The following is a 19,784-nucleotide window of genomic DNA, read 5'->3' on the forward strand; positions in this document are numbered from 1 at the left end:
CTCAATTCAACACACAAATCAAAACAATCAGATCTGGTAATGGTGCAGAGTTTAATATGCCCTTATTCTATGCTTCCAAAGGAACATTGCATCAACTTACTTGTGTCGCCACGCCCCAAAAAATGGCCCTCGCTGAGCGTAAGCATCAGCACACATATTAAACATCGCCAGAGCTTTGAAATTTCAGTCAGGCCTACCTATAAAATACTGGACATAATTCATCAACACTACCGTCTACTTAATCAACAACACCCCTTCTCCAAACCTTCAAGGAAAGTCTTCATTTGAAATACTCTATGACAAGAAACCATCATATTTCCACCTCAAAACATTCGGATGCTTCTGTTTTGCCTCTACATTAACCCATGGCCGTTCCAAATTTGATGCCCACGCCAAAAAATGCTTGTTTATTGGCTATCTTTATGGTGTTAGGGGATACAAACTCCTCGACGCCACTACAAACCAAATATTCATTTCCCGTGACGTTATCTTTCATGAAGACATTTTCCCTCTCAGACAAGCCAACATCGAACCCCAAGACTTGCATATCTCCCTTCAACTTCACTCACCCACGCCACTTATTGACAACACCCATCAAACACCTCCTGTGTACCTTGATTCTACACCCACCATCGAATCCCAAGACCTTCACACCTCCCCTCCGCTCCACTCACCCACAGCACTTATTAACACCTTCCACAAACATCTTCCCCACACCTTGATTCTACACCTCCAGTTGACAATCCCAACATTACGCCAATTGAATTACCTTTACGACGATCCACCAAAACTCGAACCGCCCCTGTCTACCTCAAAGAATTCCATTGTAATGCATTGTCTCCATCTCCATCCTATTCCGAGTTGGAAGCTACTAGATCCACCAACAGCACAGGTTCAAACATTCTATTTCCTCTCTCTTATGTGTTGTCTTACGATTTTTTATCACCATCATTCAAAGCATTTACAGCTCCGATCTCTGTACACACCGAACCAACATCACACATTTAAGCCCTAAAAAATCTCATCTGGTGTAAGGCAATGGAGCAAGAACTCACTTCTCTAGAGCTCAATGAAACATGGTCCATCGTCGATTTACCTCCTAGCAAGAAGTCGATTGACTACAAATGGGTGTACCGATACAAATTCAAAGCTGATGGCTCCATTGAACTTGCGAAAGCGAGATTGGTTGGGAAGGGATTCACTCAATGTGAAGGAATCAACTTCCATGATACGTTTTCACCAGTTGCTAAGATGGTCTCTATCCGCACTCTCCTTGTTGTAGCTGGGTGGGACTTAAAGCAATTGGACGTAAATAACGCGTTCTTATATGGACAACTTGATGAAGTATATATGCGGCTTCCTCTTGGCCTTGCTTCCACACAAGCAAACAAAGTCTGCAAACTATACAAAAGCATTTATGGTCTCTGACAGGCATCCGGCCAATGGAACACAAAGCTTTCATCCTCCCTTGCCGAATTTGGCTTCGTGCAATCCAAGTCAGACTATAGTCTGTTCATCAAACACACGTCATCATCATTTACAGCTCTATTGGTCTACGTTGACGACATTATTTTGATGAGTTCAGACCATAAATTAGCTGATGAAGTCAAGCACTTCTTATCCACCAAATTCAAGATAAAAAATCTGGGTTCACTCAAATATTTCCTCGACATGGAGATCGCTTGATCAAAGGATGGAATTCAAGTTGGTCAACGCAAATACACCTTGGATATCCTATCCGAGACTGGCATGCTCGCTGCCAAGCCCTCACCCATACCAATGGAATCAAATATCAAACTCCAAAAGGAAGAAGGAGTTGTATTTCGTGATCCTACTCTATATAGGAAACTGGTTGGTAAGTTATTTTATCTAACCAATACAAGGCCTGACATCAGTTACAGCGTGAATCTTCAAAGTCAGTTCATGGAAGCCCCACAGATACCTCACTATGATGCTCTCATTAAGGTCATTCAGTATCTCAAAAATGCACCAGGCCAAGCACTCTTCTTTCCCACCAATTCACCATTAAAACTCACAGCCTACTTGAATGCTAATTGGGCCAATTGCCCCAACACACGATGATCAACAACTGGCTTTTGCGTGTTCTTTGGTCAATCTCTCGTTGCCTGGAAATCAAAGAAGCATAACACTATTTCGTGATCCTCGGCTGAATCAGAATACAAAGTCATGGTTGTCGTAGTTTGTGAACTTATATGGCCCCGATATTTTCTGAATAACCTCTGCATTACGATTGATGATCCAGCCACCTTGTATTGTGATAAATTAGCCGCATTACATATAGCTGCCAACCTCGTATTCCATGAGCGAACCAAGCACATCGAGCTAGATTATCATCTAGTTCGCGACAAAATTTCAGCTGGCCAAGTAGCTATTGCACACGTCCCTTCCTCTGATCAGTTAGTTGATCTTCTCACCAAGCTCATACATTCTCCAGCACTCCCTAGATGCTTGTCCAAGATGGGAGTCTTAAACATCTACTCTCCATCTTGTGGAGGACTATTGAGATTAAAGGATGCAATTGGACATACGATGCCCATGGTTCCACCTGATATAACGATCACATGAGGCCATTCGGTTATACATTATAAGCTGTCAATTATTCTTTGATTCATTTTATTATTTCATTTCATCTTTTGTAATCTATAAATAGCAACACGTTGCTTGAACAGATACACAATTATTCGAATACAATTCATTTATTCCAATTTTAGCTTTTTATTGTTTTCATCTTCTTCATGCTCTGCTCCTCATTTTTCGTTCTCTATGCTACTGTTAATAAATGCAAACTCGTGTTCCAAATTGGGTCTTACCGAGAGAGAGAGTCTAGTGAGAACCTATTATAATACCTTTGAGAAATTCGCCCTCGATTACGAGGTACCCGATAATCCAAACCAAGAAAGTCTTATTTTGTTTGAAGATTGATATTTATATTCTTTCACTTAGCAACACAGGAAAAGTCTCCCACTAATCCGATTTTGTAGTATCCTTATCATATTTGATTTCTACAACAAGCACTTATCACTCTATAATATGGTTTCCTTCTTAAGTACAACCTCCCTAGGGACATCCAAAACTACTAGATTGATTCTCATCAATCTCCATCCTACTTAAACTCTACCTATTAACTAAACTAGTTAAGGACATAGACAAAATACAAGTTGAGGACAGCTCATACTTTCTTCCAGGTCTAAACTAGTACTTTCTCCCAGGTCTAAACTAGTACTGTTTCTTTTCTGTATAATATCGCATTCTCCAATCTCATTGCATTAGCATTTCATGATTGCCAAAAAAGGATGATATAATGGAATATGTAGTCATTAGATTACAATATCCTCTGAAATAGGGAGATCCTATTGGTTGCTAGCAAGTACAATTATGAAAAATATTCATGTTAAGCATGCTCATTTCAACTCGTGAATGAAGAATCCAATCAATATATTAATATCAGGACCAAAAAAACAAAGAAAAGAAAATAACAGTACAATAATCACTCAGGCAGATTTTTATCTTTGCGTGTATGTTCTTTTAATGCAGATGAGATGATTGTCGTATACAAAACAGTGGACCATATTTAGAAATAGGTCCTTTTGTTTCAGTCACGCCCTAACAAGACATTAATAGAGGTGCTTAGGAAACATGAGTGCTTTTGGATTTTTCATTATAATTGACTGTAGAGTTTCCTATGCATTACTTAAATTCTCATTTGTCTTGCTGGGTGTCATTCTTTTGTACTTCATGTCTTTCTAGTTCTTGAATTTCTTCAATAGTTTATTTGAATAAATGTTGGGTTTCCCTTGCAATTATGTTTGATTTATTTTCCATTACAATTATGTAAAGATTAAAACCTCTCTTGTATCAAATTTGTAAACTTACTTGCATATAACAAACATGTCTAACACAAATTAAAATAATGTTGTTGCTGCTACACAAATGCAAGATAGTCAGACAACGAGATTAATTTGGACTAATAAAATGCTAGAGGATTATGCAGACATATTCGTTAGTGAGATTTATGCCGGTAACCGTCCAAGACATTTTAATAAGGTAGGGTAAAAAATGTGGTTCATAAGTTTAGTGAGAAAATTAGTAAATAATTTAACTACAAACAACTTAAGAACAAGTGAGATAGTTTAAAAAGGATTTGAACATTTGGACAAAATTGGTTGGAAAGGAAACTGGCCTTGGATGGGATCCAGTGAAGAAGACAATTGATGCTACGGATGAGTGGTGGGCAAAAAAGTTACCAGTACTATGTTTTCACTTATTATTTTCTTCTATATAATCGATTAATATTTACTATAACTGATTACATTGCACATACGTGAAATTCCAGAAGTAGCTAAGTTTCGAGATGTAGGTTTGGCTCATATTTCCAAGTTGGATGTAATGTTTAGGGGTATAACTACAACTGATGAGGGAGCTTGGGCACCATCCTTTGGATTGGGTTTTGAAGATGCAATAAGATGTGATTAGTATAATGATGTATTGTTAGAGCTAGAGGAGATTGATGACTCGGATGACAAACCTGGTGATATTCAGACTAATTTAGACACTCAGAGGAAAGAAAATAAATGGGTTAGTCCTGTAGTCCAAGATAGGAAAAGGAAAAAATGAATTCAAATATTTGATCAACATTCCACACGTCTTTGTGATGTATTTGAAAAGCTTATTACAACATCACCCTCCGATAAACCTGGTTGTAGCATTGATGAGGTTATGGCTGTTGTATGGGAGTTAGCTGAGATAGAAAATGACTAAGATTTTTAGGGATGCAAGTGAGGTACTCCTTTCGAAATCACATAGAGAAATGTTTATTGCCCTAAAGGACCCAACATTTCAGATTGATTTTATTAAACGAATAAAAAATAAACGAAGTCAATATTGACTATCGTGATGTCATTTTAGGGATTCATTATTACTTTCTTTTTCGAATAATTTGTAATGAACTATTTTAGAGGTTGTTGAGACTTAATTTTTTTTTATTATTATTTTTGGTGATTTTTGACAACATTTTTTAGTGATGCTTGTTCTTAAGCATTGCGTCTTTATTATTTGTTTTTTTTTCTTCATATTTTTATCTTTTTACAGACATGGAGAATAATGGTCACGACACTGAAAATTACACAAGCGATGTTGATAATGACGAAGAAGAAGAAGAAAAAGATAATGATATTGACTTTGTAATAGCATTACAATTAATGGTGGCTTCTAAATATTACGCAACATATATTATAAAGGAACCTTGCAGGACCTCTCCACATATAGGTCATAAGTTTGTTATGGAGATTCTAAATGGTCATCATGATAGATGTCATCAACAATTTAGGATGGAAAAATATGTATTCCATACTTTATGCAAAGAGTTGAATGGAAGATATAACTTAAGTGGTACTCGAAACATAACTATCGAAGGAATGGTAGGAGTTTTCTTGATTACATTAGGTCATGAGTTCGGGAATAGAATGGCGTAAGAAAGATTTCAACATTCGGGAGAGATCATTAGTAGGCATTTTAATAGTGTATTAATGGTTGTTTCACAAATGGCAGTTGACATTATCAGCGCCACTGATAAGGAATTTAAGGATGTTCCAAAAACAATCTATGAAGATAAGCGATATTGTCCATACTTTAAAGATTGTATTGGAGCTATTGACGGAACCCATGTGCTGGTACTATTTCTCCAACAAAAAAAAAAAAAAAATCATTTATTGGTAGAAATGGCATACCTACTCATAATATCATGACAGTTTGTGATTTTCATATGCGTTTCACTTTTGTTTCGACTGGATGGAAAGGTACAACACATGATACACATATTTTTATGGAAACTATTCAGAAAGAGGAATTGCGCTTTCCACATCTATTTAGATGTTTGAATTTAATAAGAATGACCTTAATAAACTTTAATAAGATAATAAATGATTATTGCATTATTTTTTATTTATTATCCTAAATTGTATGTAAGTAAATATTACTTGGTAGATGTTGGATATCTTCATATAAATGGATACATGGGGCCATACAGAAGGGAACGATATCATCTATCAGAATTTTGTCGTGGTCCTCGACCAATGGGTATGCGTGAAATATTTAATCATGCACATTCATCACTCAGATGCACTATTGAGAGAACATTTAGAGTTTGGAAAAATGGATGGAAGATATTAGATCACATGCCAAATTTTCTTTATGATAAAAGCAAGTTAAAATTGTTGTGCCATCTATGGCTATTCATAATTTTATTAGAACTCATATATTGAAGGATATTGAGTTCAAGCCATACGATGACGATCAAGATTATCTACCTCTTGGAAGCATGGAGGATGAAAATGCCGAAGATTACTCAAGCATGAAATAATCAAAGATATCCAATTAAAATGTTATGAATATTGAGCGTGATTATATTTCTTTTTCACTAATGCATCGTTGAAGACCTCAAAAAGTGTTTTTAATTTGTTTCCAAACAAATCTAATATGTTTGAAAGTGCTTTAGGGTACGTTTGGATCCCAAATCTATCTCAACTCATTATTACAACTTTTTCAAATTTCAACATAAAATATAATAAACAATTCGACTTTTTCAAATTCTAAAATAATAATAATATTAAAAAAATAATATTCTAATAATATTTTATTATCTCAACTCAATTCAATTCAACATCCAAACGCAATCTAACAATAAATAGTTTTTTAATAATATAGCTTATTACGTTAACTCTAAGCTATAAGCCTTAACCTAAAAATAATATTTTTCACCACAACTTCAAGCATGCAAATATATAAATAGAGTTTTAGGGAAGGTTTGGATAATGAGTTAAGATAAGATGAATTGAGATAAAAATTAAAAGTTGAATAAAATATTATTAGAATATTATTTTTTTAATATTATTAGTGTTTGAAATTTGAAAATTTTGAATTATATATTATAATTTTTGTAAAAATTTAAAAAATTATAATAATTACATGAAATGAATTGAAAATTTTTTGTATCCAAACTGGGACCACTCATGTAGCAATACGTCCATTGATCAATCCAAAGAGTGTTTTTTTGTCAAGTCGATTTGCATTTTTTTTTTTTTTTGATAAAATGGATATTACCCTTCATTAAGAGAGGACTTACAAAGTTGACTTGAAAAACAAGCCAATTACAATCGTTAGTAACTTCCCAGTACACTTTCGTGACTGACATGGTCTAGTTCAGACGGTAAATCTCTAAGGACCTAGATCTTAGAGAAACTACCACCTCTGTCCACGACAGAGGTTACAAAGCCCCATACCCTGACTAAGCAAGGTAGGGTATACCAAACTCCACCAAAACCCGTCAACGCGGAGGGGGGACTACAACTCCATTCAGACCAAAGTTCGAAGGCACTACTTTTTTTGGATTTTTATTTACCTAGAAACTACATTACACAAAAAAAACTACAAAAAAAACACAGCACAAAAAAGAAAAAACAGTGCACAGAGGCTGCTGTGGCGCGTGCAGTGCACTATCTGGGAAGAGAACTGACAGTCGACCTTGGAGATCTCGGACTCACAGACTCCAGAAACGCCGGGCGTGGCGTTGGCAGAGGGCTCCCCGGTGGTGCGTGAAAGCCACGTGCTGAACGACGCCGGAACTTCGACTCGCGCGTGCGAGCTACTCGCCGCTCCGTTTGGTGCCGCATTCGGTAGTCGTGAAGATCGCGGCTGGGCAACACCATGGCGGGGCACGTGCTGGCCTATGGGCGGCGGGAAGATCCAGATCTGCAATTCTCTCTTATTTCGCCTGAAAATATACAAAAACAAAATACTACATAGAAGATAAGGGAGGGAGGAGGAGGAGGAGGAGGAGGAGGAGGAGGAGGGAGGGAGGGAGGGAGGGGAAGGGAGCCGAAGCTCCCACCCCAAATGTTTTGAATACCGTATCGAACACCGTACCGGTCAAGGCACTGGAACGAAATATTTCGATACCGGTACCGTTTCAGGATAGTCGATATATGAATAAATTATATATATAAATATATATAAAAATTATATTCTAAAATAATAGTCTATATTTAAATAAATTATATATAAATACATATATATAAAAATTATAAATAGTCTAATCTGAATTGGGGGTTAAAAAATAAGCTTGTAGTTTGAAAAAACGAAAAAAAAAACACAAGCCCCGGTATCGTCGGTATTTTAGCCGGTACGGAACAGATATAATACCTGTACCGGCCGGACGCCCGAAACAAAAAATTTCGGGCGTACCGGCCGGTACGGTACGAAATTTAAAACATTACCCACCCCTCTAGCCGGATCTGTGAAGGAAGTTTTAGAGAGAAGGAAGAGAGTTTTTGAGAAGGGGATTTTTCTTTACCTTTCAAGTCGATTTGTATTTAGATTGACTGAGATGAAACCAAACGATAATAATTTAATTTTTTTAAATTTTAAAATAATAATAATATTAAAAATAATATATTTTTTTCCGACTTTCAATTTTAAAAATCACCCTCGAAACGGGGCCTAATTTCTTAAATTGTCGCACTGTAATATACATTTGAGACGGGGAGAGAGGCTGAGAGAGACTGCAATGGCTGACAACCTCTTCGAAGGCTTGCCTCCTCCTTCCCAGCAAAAACAAGAACAACTACAACAAGAAGAACAACACCGATGCTCTACAACCGCTACTATAGCCTGCGACTCTTCTCTTTCCTCTCCTCTTCCGGCTTCGAATCCAATTCTCAAAAGCGCCCTTAAGCGGCCCGAACCCACCGAATCAAACCCTGAAGGTGCATCCATTGTCTCTTTGAAACCCTAGATTCTTTCTCGTATATGTGTTATTCTTTTATTCTAATATCTGGGTTCAAAAATCTCAGTTTTACGAGAGCAAGAAAAAGTACTTTTGAAAAACGGGTTTCGTGATTTTGAAGTTGTCTTGCTCGTTTAATAAAACTAGTATTTGGGGTCTTAATTTTATGCTATTTTTGGTTTTTTTCGAATGAACAAGAAATGGAAGAAAAAAAAAGAAAAAAAGAAATTGAAGACTGACTATGTAGCTCTGGTGTAGCCTTTCCACAGTAATTGACTGGTAATTTGAGTTTGTCTCAGAGTAATTTGATGTTGGGGGTTTACAGTTTTATGGAGAGTTTGCTTTCATGTCGTGCTAATAAGAAACATAATTTTGATTCAACTGAGTATCTTTAGGCTGTTATTAGTTAGTAATTAAATGTAAGGAACTAACACCCACTTCCCATAGGATTAGGAATTTTCAATTAGTACCTGGTAATAATAGATCCATAAAAATGTATACCTCTAACCATACTAGATTTATTATATATATATGTATAGAGAGAGAGAGAGAGAGAGAGAGAGAGAGAGAGAGAGAGAGATTGGCATCAAGTGTCCGAGAACAAAGTGCTAGATTTATTATATAATACATAAACAATACATTTGACGTCAATACAGTAGCATAACTCAAAATCTTAATACTAGGTGTTCAACACTTATTAGGACTTTACCAAGTCATGGTCTCAACTATTGGTTCTGGCTTACTTGCTTATTCTCTTAGGCCCTGTTTGGATAGTGAGATGAGATGGTTTTAGATGAAAGTTGAAAGTTGAATAAAATGTTGTTAGAATATTATTTTTTAATGTTATTATTGTTTTGGGATTTGAAAAAGTTGAATTGTTTATTATATTTTGTGTGGAAATTTGGAAAAGTTGATGAAATAAGATGAGATGAGATGAAACCGTTTCTGTATCCAAATAGGGCCTTAGTATTCACCTGGGACATTTAAAACATAAAATAAAAATGAATAGATTACTTTGTAAATGGTACATCATACAGTAAAAGTTTTTGAATAAAGATTTATCTTTGAAAACTTATATAAGCACAGTTAAACATTCGCACACCAATCAATCAAAGGCTTGTCATATTAACCTTTAGGGTGGCTGGCACAGGCACTTATAGCTTTGCATTGGTAACAAGCATCATCATATGACAAGCATATAAGTATGTAACGATCCAAGAAAAGCCCAAGCTAAACCTTGGCCCATACTTTAAAAGGATTTGTCAAAATTACAATTGAAGCCCCTTGAGATTCATTATAAAAGGTAAGAGCTTCTCCCTCCCAACCAATGTGGGATTTCATTCACCACCTTCCTATGCTCAATCCAATCTGAGGAATTATGATCTCCCCCATAAATCTCTAACATCCTCATCAGGCCATTCCATCATATAGGTGGTATAGCTCAAGCCCTGTACTTTTGGTTGTGTTGGGCTTTGATACCATTCATAATGATCTAAGGGAAAGCCCAAGCCACATCTGGGTTCATACTTTGAAAGAGTTAGTCAAGTTATATTTCATTATTAAGGGTAAGAGTTTCTCCCTCTCAAGCAAGTTGTGATCCCATTAGCGACCTTCATATACTAAATCCAATCCACGATGTTACAAAACATTCAAAAGTACAAAATTCATATAGTCTCCATTACATATGTATAATCATGACATAACAATAGCACATACATCATCATAAGGTTTTTCTGTCAATTTATTGGTGACAGTTTTAGAGTAGAAAGGGCTGAGAGGGGTGGCACATTTGAGAGGATGATAAATGATATTTGCAGTCGTGGAGTGCGCAAGCACCACGCAATCCATTTGAAAAAAGTGAGTAAATACGGGACCCGCATGAAAAAAACTAATCTTTTAATAATGAACCCCACTCTTTTTCAAAATGATTGCATGGTGCTTGTGCACTTCATGACTGTATGTAGCGTTACTTTGAGAGGATTAGGGTTTCATAATTTGGCATCTTTACTATTGATTATATAGAATTAACCTAATGTAACGACTCAAGGAAAGGCCAAGGCATGCCTAGGCCTACACTGCGAAAGGATAGTCAAGATTACAATTGGAGCTCCTTGAAATGATTACAATGGGAAAAACTTTTCCTTCCCAATAAATGGCTACGAAAGGCCTATCAATTTGCAAATAGAACATATGATAATTATGTTAATTTAGAGCTTTTGCTATTCTTGGGTTAAAAAGAAAAAGAATGTTATTTGTGACACCTCAAATCTCTTCTTTCCAGGGACAACTTGGGTAAGTCACCCTTCTTTTGTCTCAACACCCAACATTGGAATCCTACATTTACTTCAAAACAAGACTAATAATGGCAATAAAAATAACACCAAAGCAATTATTTTTTTGATAAGTAATTGCTTTGGTGTTATTTCAATCCAAACTTAGCGTTTGCTTGCAAAAATAACAACGATTTGTTATTTTACAAAATCTCATTCAACGAGCTCTTCAAGGTCATCCTCAGCTGCATTCTGCTTGTCTATAGGCTCCTCTTCATCTAGGGGTATCTCTATAGCATCCTCCCTGGAGCCCTCTGCAGGATACTCCTTGGCTATCTCTTCTGGTCTAAAATACTGACACTCAGTACCAACCTCTAATAGTGCCACTTTGTTGAAGTGGTATATCTAGTTGTGAGTTCACCATGCACGAACTCAATTGTAACCCGCTAAGTCTACTCTATCTGTATGGATACAAGAGGGTGAGTTCTATCTGTATGGATACAAGAGGATGAGGTGTGAAACTCAGCAAGTAGATTGGTGTCAGTGTGTGATATCTCGGTATTTGATAAATCAGTATTTGATTGCTTGTGTTGCATAGACGTCAAGACCTACAATTCTTGAGCTTTATGGTCATGGCCTTTTTGGTATAGTTTGGTTCAACGATGGTCATGGCTGTCAAGTATGATATATGTATCTAATAAGTAATGCACTAGAGAATAATGCAAAACCACGAGAATAATGTAATAAGTTATGTTTAAGCAATATTTATAAAAAATTTATGTTTAAGTAAAGCTTGGCCACCATATGGGTGGCCAAAATGACCATTTCTATTTTTATTTTTTAAAGTCGATATTTTTAAATATAAAATATGTTTATATTAGATAAATTTTATCTATTATTTTTTAAGTTAATTTATTTATTTGAGAAAAAAATTAAAGTTGACATGCGGAAATCTGTGAAGTTGTCATGTGTTTTCAATTAAGGTTGTTTAATGGAAAAATTAACAAACACTTCTCTTTCTAGTTAACTCATACCACAGGAGGTTATTTCTTAAAAAGCTTTTGTAGGATCTTAAACCTAAGTACCTTATAGCACAAGGGTGTTTGACTAAATTTTTCTAAATTGTATTTAATTAGTTGATGTCTTTATTGTCATGTTGCATAATACTCTAATAAAGAAAGTTAATGGGCTAAATATATTACTATCTTGATTTTTGAACCTTTTTTCTAATTTTATTTTGTGGATTTTTTGTAGTTATACATTGATTTTAAAAGTGTGTTTTACTTCAATCAAGCTTGCGCTTGCACTTTGTGCTTTGTGCCTAGGCTCTAAACGACATTTGCGCTTAAGTGTGCCTATCGCTTTCACTAAACATTGGATTCAAGGCCTAATATTAGTTGTTCTTTGGCCCTAATATTTTATATATATATATATATATATATATATATATATATATATATAAGTAATAAGAAGCCCTAATAAAATCCAACACATCACCTATGCATGTATGTCCTACCTTGATGCCCAATTAATAACTACTCAACCTTCAAGCCCAATGTTTCAATATCTAAGTGAACTATTTCAGAACTATATTTTCCAAACCCAAAACTTTCTATTTCCATAATGCTATTCATCAATCCAAGCCTAATCCGAAAATATTCAGGCCCAGTTCAAGTGTTAAGATCATAAATTGAACTTTAACCTCAAACCTACAAGACACTTGTCTAGATCCCATCAATATTGAGCTTAGTCATCTTTGCTATTACATTATTGGGTACACAATTTAATTTTTTTTGTTATTTGGTGCATATGTGTGGCTCATCACATTGAGCAATATGCTATAATTCTGCTTAGATGAACTATATTATCATGCCAAGCCCGAACGAGGAAGCATTAAACATAAGATTTGTTTTTTCTTCTCCCACATATTCTCAGTGACAAACGAGATCCTAGAATGTTGCCTTTTATAGTTTTTTAATTTGTGTTTCGTTTAAACTATGTTTATCTAATTAAAGTACTGAAATCTCTTTCTTGCATTTCTTATGAAATATTATTCTCTCGAATGAAGCTGAAATGTTCAATATTATCCTCAGCCGCTGCCCCTAAAAAACGCTTGAGGTTTAAAACCACAACTGATGCTTCAGAGAAGCAAATTATAGAGGCCATGCAGAAGCTAGCTTCTCATATCAGGAACCCTGCCAAGTTTGGTAAGGCTTCAAAGCTGGCCATACAGCTGATTCAGGCGGGAAGTGTGAAGCCAGGGACTAGTGGTCATTTCTTTGCCATACTAGAAGCTGCAATGTCTTTGTCCACTTCTTGTATGGATCCTTCAGTGCGAGCAGATTATCATGCATTGTTCTCAGCAGCACAAGATGCCACAGAAGTAAGAATGTGGTTTTTTCGCACACATTAATTCTTTGCCTAATAGATAATCAATTTGCCTTTTCTTGGGATCATCTAACCTTCTTTTCTGATTGTAGTGCCTGAATAAGAAGCAAAAGAATCAGTTAACCACATGGATGATATGGGCAGTGGATGCAAATGATTTAAACACTGATGACAGCTTTGTGGTAGGAACTTCACTTTTGGTATCTTTTTGTCATTATACTCGCTGAATCATTAATTAAAACTCTTTTCTTCATATTTTGCTAATTAGGAGCGTATTGGGTTTTGCAATAAGAACGTAGTATGTCGTATAGCATGTTGTAGTTGGTGTACCAGAAGATGGTTTTTTATTACCGAAACCATGTACAAGGCTTTTGTCCATTTTTTGTCTGTGAATTGCTTAGGTTGTCGTGCATAAGTTTCTTCCCCAATAGATCCATGACGTTTTAATCTTCATGTATATATCAGTTAAGAAATATGTTTGAAAATTTATTTACGGTGATAGATATAGAAAATATGTTTTTGGAATTTGTATCGTAACTTTAAACGTATCAGTTATTATTCTTATTTGATGATTTTGTGGTGACGCTGATAGGATAACATGTAAAAATTAGTGATCAATGGATGAAATAAAATTTTCTTGAAAGAAATAGGGGCAGCGGGAAGTCCGATGCCATCGTTCTCTAGTCACGAACCAGACCACGACGTTGTTTTTTGGTCTTGAATTGATTTTGGTTCCATTTTTTGTTTATTTTGGTTGGTTTGATTTTGGTTGGATGATATGTCATTGTATTGGTTTAGTTTGGATCTGGAAGGGTTCTGGCGGAAGGAATATTTTTTTTGGTGGTTTTTTGCCATTTGGGAACGGAGGAGCTGCCGGTTCCTACCCTCCATCTGTCCACCTGTATGATAGAGATGAACGGCCTTTCTGTAAGGCGGGCGTGAGGGAATGGTCCAAGGAACGGTCCCTATCTTCGAAACGCCTACCATTTCTCTCCATCCAAAGACACCACATAATACAATGAGGAATTGTTTTCCACACCTCAGCAATATCAATGGTACCCCAAAGACCACTCCAACACCTGAAAGTATCCATATTACCCTTCTAGGCATTAACCATTCCACCAGTCCAGTTGAAGATTTAATCCACAAAAATCTGGCTACCTCATAATCTAACAAAACGTGATTAACAGTTTCCCCATTTTTCTTACACAAGTAGCACCAATCCAAAATAATAATACCATATTTCCTCAACTTATCAATGGTGAGAGTTTTCCCAAAGGAAGCAGTCCAACCAAAAAAAGCAATCTTGGGAGGTACTTTGATGACCCACAAGGACCTCGTAAAAGGATCGAACAGTAAATTTTCTACTCCCATTTGGAATCCAAATCATCCTATCCTCCACTGCAGTAGTATCAGTATTCAGAGCATACAATAAACTGAAAAAATCAGCAATGATACCTAGTTCCCAATCCTGAACTGCTCTGATGAAACAAACGTTTCACAAGATAGGACCATTAGAACTATCCCTCAAATCAGCCACAATAGCCCCCTTATCACTACCTAACCAAAAAGAGGGGGAAACGCTCTTTGGCCTGACACCATACCAAGTATCATGCCAAAAACTAACACGAGCCCCTTCCAACCTCGAATGAAAGCATTCCAAGGCTTTGATATACTTCCCATGACCGAACTCAATGGTATTTTAGCATCGAGCCCAGTGGAAGAACTTAGTATATCCATCCCCTTCTTTCAGCATAGAGCTCAGGGTTTCTGTCTCCATGATATTTCTTCCATTAAAAGCACCTTCTCAACCTCCAAGGATACAGAGCATTTCCCAATGGAATCCTCAGCTGAAAGAGAACCAGTCATCTCCCTTCCCTCCAAAGCGTTCCAAACCGTCATGTCCTTCAAGGCCTTGAGTTTCCTTGCAAACGGTTTTTTTTTTATATATATATATATATATATATATAAGTGTTTTCCTGCCAAAATTAAACTTGGAGTGCCCTCCAAGTGATAAGAAGACCACCAAGATCTCACCTTATCCACAAAGCCATTAACTTTCAGCCACATATTCTCGAACTTGAAGTATCTTCTGCCCTCATGAATGCCCCACAATCAGACAAGATAGGGAAGTGGTCAGAACAAACCCTAGGTTATCTCTTCTGATACAACAAAGGGAAATGAGCCTCCCAAGAATCTGTTCAATCTAGTCCAAGCCTGATTGTTGGACCAAGTGCATGCATCCCTAGCAAGAGGTAAATCCAAGAGATCCAAATAAAAAATGAACTAAAAAATGGACCATTATATTTGTGGTATGCAACATCAATCTATTGGAAAATAAGTTATTCTATCTAAATGGTTTTGTATCGGTTTCTTGCAGAATAGGGGACGGTTTTAAACTGTTTAAAATCTTTGACAAATACAACTCTGTGTGTGTGTGTGTGGTGTCATTTAGGTACACTGTGTGTGTGTGTTGTTTTCTACGTGATACTATAGTTAACCATACAATGAAAACTTTGGCAATAAAAAAAAAAAAAGAAAAAGAAAGGTAGTTGATGAATGCTGTTTAAAGAAAACCATTTCTGAACACAATGTTACTTAGACATAGTCTAGTTTAGTGTACGTTTGGGCATTAGGTGCCCCTCTGGAATAAAATGTATATGATTTTGCAGTGTTCTTATTTGTGGCAATTAAGTAGCAAATATGGAAAACTATTCTGTTGTGTTATATGGTTTATAATTGGATGACTGCTTGGCAGCATCTTGTTCACTTCTTATCTAGCTATTTTGTAAAGATTCAATGGAAGTTCTAGCCATATATCATATATGCACTATAACCTAGTATAGTCAATTTAAAAAGAATAGTCAATTTGAAGTTTCTCTATAATTATTTATAAATACATAGTTTGCCAAGTATGTAGCCAATGTAGAACTTGGCAGCCATGATAATTTAGCCACGCTGTGAATAATTTCTTTTTCCAGTAATGTGGGACTGGGTATTACATATTTATTGATCTTTTGAAGTTGGGGATTGTAACGTTTAGTTTCTGTTCTTGAATACATGTATACTTCATAGGTGTCCACTTAATAGAATGACTCCCTACTTATAAAATAATTGATGTCTAAGTGTCATTGTGTAAATATGTACATATATATATATATATATAATTTGTGGTCCTGGATCGATATTTTTGTAGAATTCTTGTTTGTAGATTTAGATGTAAAGAGGATGTAAGAAATTTAAGAGGGGCGTTCATAAGACCCCACTCACACATTACTTATCAAAAAAAAAAAAAAAAAAAAAAAAGACCCCACTCACACATTAGCAATATGCATAACCACTATTCGGCTAGTGCTTTCCTTGGGTCGTTAGACTCTGTCTCTTTTTATCTCTCTGTGTTGTAATACAATATATGCAGGTGAGTTATTATCATTGGTTAATTTTTTTTACCTCTAGTAATTTCAGAATTACAGAATTGAGGTCTTTTATGTCCTTATTTTAAAATGCTTCCAGTCCTCATGGGGTAATTTGTAGGTCACTGTAGATTAGAAATGTATTACTTTCTGGTTGGGTTTTCTACAGCCAATTATTGAACTGCAAGATGTAAAACGGCATTCATATGTAAATTTCTGTTTTGAGACTTCTCTTATACTTTTGGTGCTCTGGAGTTCTTTTCCTAGTAGATTTTTAGGCACTCTTGTTCATCATCTACCCTTCTTTTTCATTGCCCGAATGGCACCTTTTTTTATTGCTCAAATGATTTTTTATTTATTTTTAATTGCCCAAATGACACTTATTAAGTGGATTTTTGTAGTTTCATTCTATATTTGATGTTGGAGATGAAGGTAAGCATGCTTCATTCGAGTAGATATTGACATAATACACTTGGCTTTCTACTAATGTACTGCTTCTATTTGAACTTTTTGGTGCAAAGCCACCAGAACAAATGCCTTTTTAGCACCTAGATCTAGGCAATGTGGGGATATAGTGTCCTGCAAGCACCTTTGACTTTTGACTTTCTTGGGGCCTCTATCTCTTGGTAATTGATCTTTGACCTTGATGTATAATTAGAACTGTGAGTTTAGAGGCAAGGGAAAAAGTGTAGAAGTTCAGATTTCTAGTCCTTGAAACTTGTAATTGAGACATGTAGTTTCAATTTTTTTTTTTTTAAGTCCACACAATGAATAAATGCTAATTGTCTCTATAAAATGGCTTCTTTCTATTTCTACTTCCCTTTTTTTTTCTTTGTGTAGAACAGTATTTGTGACCTTTTCTCTGTCACTGTTGCCATCCTTCTCTTTCCTTGATGTGCTTCCGCACACTTTCGCTTCCTTCACGTGCTTGCTTCTTCACATAAACACAGACACTCTCATGTAAGGAATTTATTTCTTTTCAGATGTTGCACCTCATTTGCCTGGAAAAGGAGCCTAAAGTTTTTTATTAGGGGGCTGAATTATTGAATCAAATCTAAGGATTGTGCCAATTGGCTTGGTGGTAATCTACTGACAACAGATGATTAACAACAGTACAAATTGGCAGACAGATATGCATGAAAATGATGGAAATATCAAAGGGAAAAGTTATTCCACATTTTCAACAATTGACAGCTACCCCATGTTTAGATTGCTATTTCTCTGCTGTTTGGTGAAAAATATGGAAATATCAAAAATGAAAAGCGATTCAACATTTTTCACCAAATTTATTACATATACCATCTTCTCCAACCAAATTGACAATAGCACAACTAACAGACAGACGCATGTTTTACATTGCGACTTCTCTGGGATTTGGTGAATATGATGGAAATACAAAAAGTAAAAATAATGCACCGAATGACAGCTGCCCATGATTAGATTGCAATTTCTCTAGTATTCAGTAAAATATACAGACGTATTGAAAATGAAAAGCGATTAAATATTTTCACCATATTGACTACATCTACCCCTACTTCAAAGGATTTTTGCTAGTCTTGTCTTATTTTATGGTATAGCTTAGCCAAGGATTGATAATTACCGACATGTATGGTGCATTTATATGTGGTAGTGATTAGTTCTGAACAAAGTATGTTAGGTTTTCTTAAGCGTCACTGACTCTTCTTTCCTTTTTTCTTTTCTGCCTGTGCTTCTGGTTTTCATATAGTTTTCAAAAACAGCTGGACGGATCAAAGAAGCGATATCTATTCTCCCGGTTGCAACCGAGATTGATGACACCGATGAAGCGGCAGCCCTGGAAGACGAAATGGAATTGACAAATGGAGATGGTCAAATAAAACAGGACATGTCTTTTGTTGCTCCAGCTGAAGAAAATGAAGAGGAGTCTGACCCTTTCGGGCTTGATGCTTTCATGCATAGTTCAGTTAATAAAGGTGAGAAAACAAAGGGAAAGAAAGATGCAGCAGCCAGGATCAAAGAGGAATTAGAAGAGAATAAGAGATTTGTCAAGTCACAAAGGGAAGCCTTGATTTCATGTTTAGAGATTGCCGCTCGGCGTTATAAAACTCCATGGTAAATGACAATGCTACTTGATTTTTCTCTCAGACTTTTTAAGATGATTATATAGTGTTTAGTCCCATATATGTTTCAGAAACTTTGTCGTAAGATTCCAAACTTTTCTTTTCAGGTGCCAAACAGTTATAGACATTTTAGTAAAGCACGCCTTTGATAACGTATCAAGGTTCACATCCCGACAAAGGCATGCCATTGAGAAACTATGGGCTTCTATACGGGAACAGCAAGCTCGTCGGAAGCAAGGAAGATCGGTTACCGGGAAACTCGATGTGAATGCCTTCGAATGGCTGCAGCAAAAATATGCTAGCGAAAAGATTAGCATTCGCCATTCTGTTGGAGGTAGTGGAGATCGCCGTGCTCAGCAGTGGCTTGGTTGAAAGTCAACTTGTTCTTTTACTGAAGTGTTGCATCATGTATCATGCCAAATCCTTGCCAACCAACCCTTAAACCAAAAATTAATTTAAAAGCAAAAACGAAAAAAAAAGATACGGAAACCTCTTAGCTGTCTATTATGTGAACTCTCAATTACTTCTTCAACATGTGAAGTTTGTGCTTTCTTGACCTTGTTTGGCTTCTTCCGTGAATGTGTTCAATCTGTTTTAATTGACCCTACGTAAAACTTGTTCTTAAACAATAAAACAAACATGGTGGAAATGAAGCCTTTGGCATCCCGTTCTTCAGTAACGAGCTTGGTGAGGATCTGTGGAGCAAGGGATGCCTGCCCATCGTCAACACCCCGGTGTTACTACTTGATCTAGGTGCATAATCATGGATTGAATACGCGGTAAAAAGAATAAGTTGCAGTGGAATGAGTAAATG

The 19,784-nt window shown here is 36.1% G+C and overlaps 1 protein-coding gene across 1 annotated transcript; it reads left to right on the forward strand.

Moving 5' to 3' along the window:
• The first annotated feature begins 8,509 nt into the window (after positions 1-8,509).
• LOC121260765 lies at positions 8,510-19,577 on the forward strand. The gene is made up of 5 exons (XM_041162778.1): positions 8,510-8,780; positions 13,164-13,453; positions 13,551-13,640; positions 18,598-18,962; positions 19,078-19,577. The coding sequence occupies exons 1-5, from the start codon at positions 8,582-8,584 to the stop codon at positions 19,340-19,342; spliced, it is 1,209 nt and encodes a 402-aa protein (XP_041018712.1). The 5' UTR covers positions 8,510-8,581; the 3' UTR covers positions 19,343-19,577.
• The last annotated feature ends 207 nt before the right edge of the window (positions 19,578-19,784 follow it).

The sequence above is a fragment of the Juglans microcarpa x Juglans regia genome, chromosome 4D (assembly GCF_004785595.1).
Source record: "Juglans microcarpa x Juglans regia isolate MS1-56 chromosome 4D, Jm3101_v1.0, whole genome shotgun sequence".
NCBI lineage: Eukaryota > Viridiplantae > Streptophyta > Magnoliopsida > Fagales > Juglandaceae > Juglans > Juglans microcarpa x Juglans regia.

What these genes read in the sequence shown, in the direction of transcription:
- LOC121260765 (XM_041162778.1), top strand. Translation starts at nt 8,582, where the DNA reads ATGGCTGACAACCTCTTCGAAGGCTTGCCTCCTCCTTCCCAGCAAAAA. An exon ending in ACACTGATGACAGCTTTGTG is followed by an intron (nt 13,641 to 18,597) that starts GTAGGAACTTCA and finishes GTTTTCATATAG; the next exon opens with TTTTCAAAAACAGCTGGACG. An exon ending in CGGCGTTATAAAACTCCATG is followed by an intron (nt 18,963 to 19,077) that starts GTAAATGACAAT and finishes TTTTCTTTTCAG; the next exon opens with GTGCCAAACAGTTATAGACA.